The sequence below is a fragment of the Toxotes jaculatrix genome, chromosome 3 (genome assembly GCF_017976425.1).
Source record: "Toxotes jaculatrix isolate fToxJac2 chromosome 3, fToxJac2.pri, whole genome shotgun sequence".
Taxonomy (NCBI): domain Eukaryota; kingdom Metazoa; phylum Chordata; class Actinopteri; family Toxotidae; genus Toxotes; species Toxotes jaculatrix.
The window spans coordinates 13,310,066-13,319,618 of NC_054396.1; the positions used below are offsets into that span (position 1 = coordinate 13,310,066).

The 9,553-nt window shown below is 40.4% G+C and overlaps 2 protein-coding genes across 2 annotated transcripts; one reads left to right on the forward strand and one right to left on the reverse strand.

Annotated features, from left to right (window-relative positions):
* The first annotated feature begins 298 nt into the window (after positions 1 to 298).
* Positions 299 to 4,559, forward strand: olfml3b (olfactomedin-like 3b). The gene is made up of 3 exons (XM_041033947.1): positions 299 to 692; positions 1,644 to 1,929; positions 2,717 to 4,559. The coding sequence occupies exons 1-3, from the start codon at positions 594 to 596 to the stop codon at positions 3,499 to 3,501; spliced, it is 1,170 nt and encodes a 389-aa protein (XP_040889881.1). The 5' UTR covers positions 299 to 593; the 3' UTR covers positions 3,502 to 4,559.
* A 365-nt stretch (positions 4,560 to 4,924) lies between these two features.
* Positions 4,925 to 9,342, reverse strand: cdk2 (cyclin-dependent kinase 2). Its single transcript, XM_041033948.1, has 7 exons — positions 8,923 to 9,342; positions 7,922 to 7,999; positions 7,708 to 7,828; positions 7,429 to 7,599; positions 6,871 to 6,972; positions 6,561 to 6,764; positions 4,925 to 6,409 (listed from the first exon to the last, which is right to left on the reverse strand). Exons 1-7 carry the CDS (start codon positions 9,036 to 9,038, stop codon positions 6,305 to 6,307), a joined length of 897 nt encoding a protein of 298 aa, XP_040889882.1. The 5' UTR covers positions 9,039 to 9,342; the 3' UTR covers positions 4,925 to 6,304.
* Between the last annotated feature and the right edge of the window lie 211 nt (positions 9,343 to 9,553).

Below are 9,553 nucleotides of genomic sequence, written 5' to 3' on the forward strand. Positions count from 1 at the left end.
ACGCCTCCCTGATGGTGCTGTGTGATGGATGAGGAGCTAAAAATCCAAAGTGTCTAAAACTTTTGCACAGGTCTGTATGTATGAACAGTACATAATCTATCCTTTAATTATGTGTTGCTGAGAACTTTTCATTCTAACTTAGTTGGAGAGCTTAAAACATGGGTAATTTATTGTTCTGATTAGAATCCATAGTCCATTATATCTTCCCCTTCAGGCAGGAGTACAGTGCCTCACTGACTCCTACTCACATTTTGCTTCCTCCTCCTACACAACTTGTGATCCTACCCCACATTAATGCCCTTTGTTAAAGAAATAAAGGTTCCAACCTGACCAAAGCCAGAAATACACTCAAGACCACATATTTTTTGGCTTTTCAATTGGTCAACCATGTAAAAACTGAATTAAAAATGAGGTGGACTGTCTTGTCTCTGTTAGACTGTGTGCCTCCAGCTGCACCAGATGTTTTTGGCTCCTCCCAGACAGCTAAGTAAAACATTCCAGCCCACCTCTGGGAATCTGCTTGCTCCTCCACACACTCCCACTGAACTCCAGTCAAGATTTTACAGGAGCTAAAGAGACTTAGCCGACACAAAATGAGAGGACTTGTTGTCTTGGTTACTTTGGCCTGCTTTGCCACTGCTCAGCACCAAGCACTGATTGACTATTTGGAGCGGAGGCTGCTTGCTATTGAGGTAAGACTCCTTTTACCTCCCTGCCGAGCCCTGCGCTCCAGAGTCCCTGTGAGAGGAAACTTCCAGGGACAGGGCAAAGGCAATGGAATGCAGATGTGGGCAAATCCTGGGGAAAATGCTGGAAAATACAACTTTTTTAAATGTGTATGGGATTATGAGCTTCTTGTCTGGGATTTGACACCAAGTTAAGGATGTATCTAAAAAGTTTTATATACTTATACGATGTCAGAAAACTGTTCTTACTATTGTGGCATCACAAAATTACATTCATTGTGATGTATAAAAGCAATGATTTCACCAGCAACATGGAAAATTAAACATCTTTCAGGGAATTTCCTGTTTGTGCTGGAACTTACTTTTGTCATGTATTGTTTCAAACATGCTTCAGGAATCAGACTAATGCTAAATTACCATTAGTTGTTAGTATGTTTTAACATTGTTTTCTTGGCTAATGTTTTATTGTCTTTCATTTTAGGTCTGAAGTGCTCAAACTGTTGTTCATTCACATCCGTCAGTGTCTTTATTGTTCTGTGAAGTGGTGTCAGACTTTGCTGATCACCTGTAGAGAAAGTCTTGTTGCAGTTCTCTCCTCCACAGCGAGGTCAGAGGTCAGGATCTGCCTCGGAGCAGCACCCACAGAGAGCACTGGCAGGATTCAGTGTTTTGCTAAAAGATATTTGAGCAGGGTGGATACTTGCCACGTGTAGGTTGAACCTGGTTGTTTGAAGGACAAGTTTCCTACTTATTATACCCTTCTGTCCCCGATGTATTCACTGAACCTGAAAGGAACATGAAATTATGGCCTTTTCTGTGCTTTCTAGAAATACATTTACAGTTCCTGTAATGCAAATATCCATGTAGTGTTTGTACTGTTGAAAGTCTAACATGGAGCCTGACTATTTCTGCTTGTGTTCAGATTCAGATGTAACTAATCACCTTTGTTTAAAACAGGACCGGATCTCTCTCTGGCACGAACAGACCACCCGTTATGCCTCAGAGCTGCGGGAGCTTAAGCAACAAATGGTTTCCCAGCTGGAGAACCTGGACAAAGAGAAAGAAGCACTGAGAATGAACCTGGACAGTGTGGGGACGAGGGTGGACCGGGTGGAACGTGAGCTGGACTATCTGGAGACTCAGAACGGGGCTCAGCCGTGTGTGGATGTGGACGACAAGCTGATAGAGCAGCAGGTGACTCTGGTGAAGGAGAAGCAGAAGGCCAAATATTCAAAACTCACAGGTGAGATGTGATGTTCTTAGACTGTTTCCCTTTGTTGTACATGTCACTACATTAGTGAGCCAGTGACCTGTAATTTATTCATTTTTAGATACACTAACTCACTTTTGACAACAACATGATTTATCATACATCATTTATCAGAAGTCAAAATATTATAATATATTGAAAACATACTGCTTGAGATGTGTCAATGAGTCATGTATATTTATTCATATTGTACATACAAAAACTAGTGTGGTTCTGTAGATGTAGTAAAGTATATGTTTTAAGATAATATTGTTTTGTAAGTTAGGGAAAACCTAAATGAATGAGTGGAGAAACACAACACATGCAGGTTCTTCCAGTCAATGAATGTTTTGATGAGTACAAAAAATGACATGAATCACAGGCTGTAGCTTCCACAGTCATTAGATATCAACCTCTATCAACCTCAGCATCTATAAGAAATGATTAGCAGCTGTGTTCAGACAGCATCATCATCAAAACACTAAATAAAGAAATAAGAAAGGGAGAGTCTATTTCTTAGTTTGTCGAAGCTGTACTGGTGGCTCATGGTCATCAACACCTTAGTATGGCACATTATTTAGATTTACTTTAATTTGTCAGTCATCTGTACACAGCACAAACAGATAAGACAGGATTTGCCGTCCATCCTGGTTGGAAACACTTCATACAGTTGTGGCCTTAAGAGTTTGAAAGTTACAGACATGAGGACATGAGGACCTTGTTTTCTTGGAACTTCACCTTGTCACCCATCACATATGACGTCTCACTCTCTTATATCCAGACTGCAGCGACATGATCTCCAGTATAAAAGCCATGAAGATCTTGAAGCGAGTTGGAGGGCCAAAGGGCATGTGGAGCAAAGACACCAACAGAGGCTCTGGGAAGGTCTACATTTTTAATGGGACAGATGATGACACCATCCATGAGTTTTCCTCTGTGCAAGACTTCACCCGCTCTCTGGGCTTGTCTCTGTCCAAGACCGTGAAGCTGCCATCAGCCTGGAAGGGAACAGGACATGTGGTCTATAACAATCATGCCTATTATATAAATCAGGTGGAAGAGATAAAGGTGGTTAAATATGACATGAAGAACAACTCTGTGATGGACAGCGCAGTGTTTCCTGTCCAGGACCAAGTCCCAGTGTACAGCCTGACCCCTGAGACAGTAGTGGACCTGGCTGTGGACGAGGAAGGCCTGTGGGCCATTTACGGCACACGGCAGAACGAGAGACACATCTCTCTGGCCAAAATCGACGCCAACTCGCTGGACATCGAGCAGATGTGGGACACAAACTGTCCGAGGGAGAACGCGGAGGCAGCCTTTGTCATCTGTGGCACTCTGTATGTGGTGTATAACACCAAGCAGCCCGGTCGCTCACGTGTACAGTGTGTGTTTGACGTCAATGACATGGTGACCAGCGAAGACGCACCGCTGGTTTACTTTCCAAAACGCTATGGAGCTCACTCCAGTCTGAAGTACAACCCACAGGAGCAGCTGCTCTATGCCTGGGATGATGGCTACCAGATCCTGTACAAGCTTCTCATGAAAAAGAAACTAGAAGTTTGAGTTTGAGTTAATACAAACAACCCCCCACCAACCCGTAAAAAGGCCATACCAGTGTTTTTGCAAGTTTTAGCTCCTCACAATTTATGTATATGTAACATATCTGGTTACCATTTTTATGAAGTGTGCTGTAGAATTTCAGATTTTTCTGTGTTTTTGTGTTAATTTTCAGTCAGCCATTAGTTTCCATCTCATACTTTTGAAACTTGTGAGACATTACATAATCACAGTAAAAAATCAAGTCCACTTTTTATTAGTCTTTATATAGAAATACCACGCTGTGTTACTTCACAATTACATAACTCTGAAAACACAACTGAATGCAGACCTGATGTTCACTATGATGCATTAAACAACTCAAGAACATTTCAAGACTCCCCCATTTTGATTTCCCTACCATGAGGAAATTAACAGAAAATATGTGCTGCTTTAAAATACTTTAAATAAAACACTCCAACATTGTTTGCTAAATAGCCGACAATGACTTGTAGTAAATAGGATAAAAATGCAAAATTACTGGTATATGTTCCTTTGTGTTTGAAAAAGGTTCAAAAGTGCTGGATTGTAGAAATGTGTCAGTGTACTTTCACACACTTTCAGATGTGAACATTGGACGCATTTGCAGATTTTGAGAGGTTTCATGACTTCTCTATAACATGTTTCTCTAATCAGACTCTGCACTGCACCTCCATCTTTACAATCAACTCTGCGTCTGCTGGTGGGTCGACTTGAATAGAATTACTGTACTTTCCTGTGATTTCATGTGTTGCTGTCTGTTTCTAAAGTTGTTCCAAGAGCTTGTTTCTTTTTTGTCCACACACATATTGTCCAAAATTAGGTCACATCATACTACAAATTAGTAAAACACCTCTGACGACTCACTTTAACAATCTTTAATCACTTTAATCTTATACTAAACATGTCATTTTGCTGTCCATAAAAAATTGTGACCATTTAAATCTTGGTAGCCTAATATAAGTAAGTAAATATAAGCACTCTCTCTTGTCATTTCCAATTGAGTCAGATTCATTGATCCTTAGTTCTTTTCCCCAATGTAGCATCAAAAATAAACATTTTCTTTAATTAAATTTCATTTTGTGGCTTAATTAATTTACCAGTCTTTCTAGTGTCCAGGTTACTAAAGTGTATAACCAACAAATATCATCATTAAAACATCTGTGGTGTTGTCACCATAAGTATCCATAACAATATTTTCACTATGAGCAAGAAACAGCTAGCTGGCTAGCAGTAATGTATTTCTCTCTTTAAGCTTTGTGTACTTTTCCCACCTGTCGAGCACATACGTATTTTGTGGTGTTAACTATTTACTAAATGAAATCACCAAAATTAACAAAGAGCACCACTATCTGAATCATGCCTCTCATAAAATGCAGTTTTTTATTATTAATTTATATCCGAGTATAACATCTAATTGTTTGCTTCTAACATGCTCACTTTCCAGAAATTTGTTTCCTCTAATTATTGTTCATTATGAAAATAAATGGAAAACAAAACCTGCTAACACAAGGCGGTCTGTTTTTTTCTACGTACAGTATGTAGACATACAAACATGTGAACATGTGAACTTTTGTACTGTTTGACTGTTTGTCTAAATATGACGTGACAAATAAAAACTCATTTATGTAGAAACAATTTGGTTGATTGTTTATATTTACTCGGAGAACACAAGCGTTTCCCCACAGTAGGTTTTCCACCAAACAAAGTAAGTAAAAAAAGTAATTTGATTCAATGAGGCCAGAGAGCATTTGAGTCTCACAAACTATTTGGCATGACTTGGATCCAGAAGTGAAGAAAACATGATTCACTTACGCTCAAACTGCAACAGACTCTGTTAACCTGAAACCAAAATAAACAGTTATTTGAACAAGTTTATTTTTTTTTTCAAACTGTAAATAAACAATATCCATAAAAAACAGTTCAATTGGGTTGGATAAAATCTAGAGTAAGAAAAATACAACAGCTCGTTAAATTCTGTAAAATATGAATTACAACAGGGAACATTTGAATATCACGACCGCACTGTGTACAAAGCTGAGATATGAATCCTGCCAGAAAACCTGTACCACCATTAAGCTTTTCTGTGTGTTAAATAATCCAAGGTGCAATTTCAAAATCACTTCAAGATACTTTGGACCCAAATTTTGAATTTAGCTGTGAGAAAAAAAACAAACAAACTAGAAGAACACGGTTATAATTCCATGTTCTTTCAGAATGTTTAACATCAGCTGACAATGACTGTTGTGTGACGACTTGTGCAGAGTCGTCGCTCCATCTTTCATTGAGCTGCTGCTCAGTCTTACAAAGCGTGACATTTGTTATTTGCACTATCCCACAAACGTTTCAAATAATATTTAATTTTACCTACTTGACTATATGTGGACATCCTGAAGCAAACATACCGATTATATTGGTAAATTTAATGGTGCGTAACCAGAATGTGTCGGCCAGACCTGCGCTCAGTCAGAGGACCCTCCCAATCACAAATGACATGTACATCAAAAATGGCAGCTGCACATAAATATGCACAATGTGATATTGAAAATTACAGTTAAACATTCATAACTATTACAATTTCAGAGCTGAAACAAAACAGCAACATTTTCTGGACATCTATCTTCTAGAAAGCTGGTTTTCATTATTATCAAATATCCATTGACGGATCCAACATTTCCTGTAGTGTCCACTGTTTCTGTCCATTCCAGGGATGGTCCTGAAAGGAAGTTGAGGAGGTCCTTATTGCTTGCACATTGTTGGCATAAAAACAGCCTGATATATTTAGCTCGACTCAGAGTCTCAGATGGGGAACTGGTCTGGTGACGTCACGGAAGAATCGATGTACCAGGGCGTTTTTGGCAGATAACCTTTTGTTTGGATCATAATTCAGCATTTCCTGCAAAGAGAAAATCAACAAAGACAGAAAAATGAGGTCAATAAATATGTCCACAGACTTCATATATTTACCCTAAAGCATACAAGATCAACCTCCTGGGTGGATGTATTAAATTAACATGTATGTATGAATTGACTGCAAATGTCCTCACTCCGAGCAGTTCTCTTCCATCCTCGTCAAGAAGAGGTACCACTTTGGATAAATCCTGTCTGCCCCACTTGGGAAAAGATGGTTTGTAGTCAGGCATTGTTGTGACTCCAGGCCAGACGGTCTCATCAGGTGTGCCCAGGGTGCGGAAAATTCTGAATAACTGATCGATCTCTGAGTCGCCGGGGAATAAGGCCCTCCTGGTGATCTGTACAAGAGCGGACAGTGAGGCCAGACTGAGATGTTGATTCACTGTGTATTGTGTGCAGGCTTTATTTATTCACAGTGGAGAAGGAGGAAACTGAGAGCATTACCATTTCAGCAAAGATGCACCCCAGGCTCCAGATGTCGACAGCTGTGGAGTAATATTTGCAGCCAAGGAGAATTTCTGGCGCTCGGTACCAAAGTGTTACCACCTGAAAAATAAAAATATCACAGAGGTGAGTCAGAAAAACTCAAAATATCCATTTTAATGAAGGCTTATTTGCCAAAACGCGTTAGTCTGAGAAATAAGGTAGATGGAGAATTAACCAAGTATATGTGACTTCAACAAAGAAGGGGTCACAGTAAATTTACTCTTAAATGTAGCTCATGACAAAACAGACTCAGGAAAAGTTGAAGGTGTACAAATGCTTTCTGAGATAAGATAAACCTTTAATAGTCCCGCAATGGGGAAATTACTCAATTATTCAAGAGACATATCACTACTAATGGAGCCCACATAATCTGGGAAATTTGTGGTTTGCAGATATACATAGTGGTTCATTCCCCAGCTGGGCATAGTAATGAATTTGCACTTTAAATTATATAACCTTGTATTTTACTTAATAAGACTGTTGATGTGGATAAACAATGGTAGCTGTACACCTCACCTCGTGTGTATATGTTCGGACAGGTACTCCAAATGCTCTTGCCAGACCGAAGTCAGCGAGCTTGATCTCCCCCTGAGCGTTGATGAGCAGGTTCTGAGGCTTCAGGTCTCGATGAAGGACCCTGTGAGAGTGGCAGAAGGCCAGGCCTTGCAGCAGCTGGAAAAGGTAACTCTACAAACAAAAGGAAAAAAACAAAAACGTAAACATAGGTGAGCTGACTCTGGCATTTCGAGTCCACTTTCTTCTTGATCACTTGAAGACACAAATATGACTGTTTACCTTAACCAGGGGCAGTGGGATACCAGTGATTGAGGAGGAGTCCATGAACTTCTTTAGATCCTGATGAAGGAACTCAAACACAAGGTAGAGCTTGTTCTCGGTGTGGATGACATCTCGCAATCTGAAACATGTTAACAGGCAGGTTTGACTAAAGTCCAACACAAACAATACAATGATCTTTCAAGCGGCTAAAGATGCAACATGAAGCACTTACTTGACAATATTTGGGTGACTGAGTTCTTTGAGAAGTGAAATCTCTCGGATGGCAGTGCTGGGAACTCCCTCTGTTTCCCTGAACGAAACACAGTACATTGACTGATTTTGTTATTGAGCTCACTCACACCCACCGAGTTATCATGCTGTTGGCAGTGATAGCATTCACATCAGAATTAACTTAATAAAAACAAAATAACTGGACGAGCATGACAAAAGGCATACTTTCAGCAGCCTCTAAAAGTGGCACTGCTCTAAGTGTTATAAATACATCACAGCACCATCACTGGCAGCGCGGCTAACAAATCAGCAATGACAATGACAAGCACTCCAGTGATTTTGCTTCCTGCATTATACAGAGGTCACAAAACACTGGATACACTGACTCACTGATGCCACCTGCCGAAGCCTAGAAAATGTATGTTCCTTGGCACAATATGGCAGCACAGGGATATTTCAAATAAATAAACATTTCCTTCTGTATGCCAACATTAAGAATGCAGGATTTTTAGAGAATGCACAGCGCCAACAATCAAATAAACCCATATTTAAAAGTTTAAAATTTTTTATTCTCCATGATCATTTCCATGATTTCTGGACTTCTGATCCCGTGACCCCATATAATAAAGCAATGTCTATTTGTAACTAGTGCTGCAACTTATTACTATTTATTTTCCTAAACGCCGATCAATCGACTAATCGTTTCAGCTCTAGTTGTGATTTCTCGCCTCACATTATCGCCTTAGTGTGGACGTGAATTTGTAATTTTTCAAATCTCAAGTGGTTTGGGCACAAGAAAATACACCTACATATTAGTGTTTTCTAAGCAAGGCTTCGGCTTAAGAGTCTGACGATAACAAACGTTGTTTTTGTATGTTTGTATCTTCCCGTGTCAAGCCGGGAAATCACTTCAGATGTGTTCAGTGCTGTGGAGGAAGCTCATGTTAGCTGGCTGCACACATCGCACTGATGATAACCGACAGCGGTCCCACGCTAACTTACGTGTCCAGCCTGATTTTCTTCAGAGCAACAGTTTCTCCGGTGACTTTGTTCTTCGCTTTGTAAACCACTCCGTACGTCCCCTCTCCTATCTTTTCCACCTTCTGAAACGTGTCCATGTTTTCTTGATAGGTCTGTCGGTTGTTTAGCCGGTTAGCAAGACTCCTCTCTTTGTGTCGGGGCTAACAACAACTGCTCGGTGGCTACGGGGAAAAACGTTAACCAGCAGAGCGGGGACATATAATTTACCGCTCCTCCGACCTGGTTAAGGCGGTCCGGACTCACCACAGCCTGAGGACGGGATTCCGGTTGAGGATAAACTTTCTCAGGTCTGAGTGAAACCACTAAAAGCTGCAGAAAGGCTCATTAATCGGCCCTTGTAACGATAGCATCAGTAAATATGTGGGTTAGCGCGGCGGCTGCTCCTTGGTGGAAAACACTGAACCAACAGAGGAGCGTTTCCCGCGTTACTCAGAGAGCGTTCGTTTTTGTGTTCAAGACACACCGACAACTGAAGCCGGGTGGCATTTCTGAGTTTTTCTAATCGCTTCTCCACCAGCACCCTGGCAGGGAATTGTTTTGTATTCGCCTTACAATATCAAGTATATAATAGCGTTTTCCAAATACATTGTCA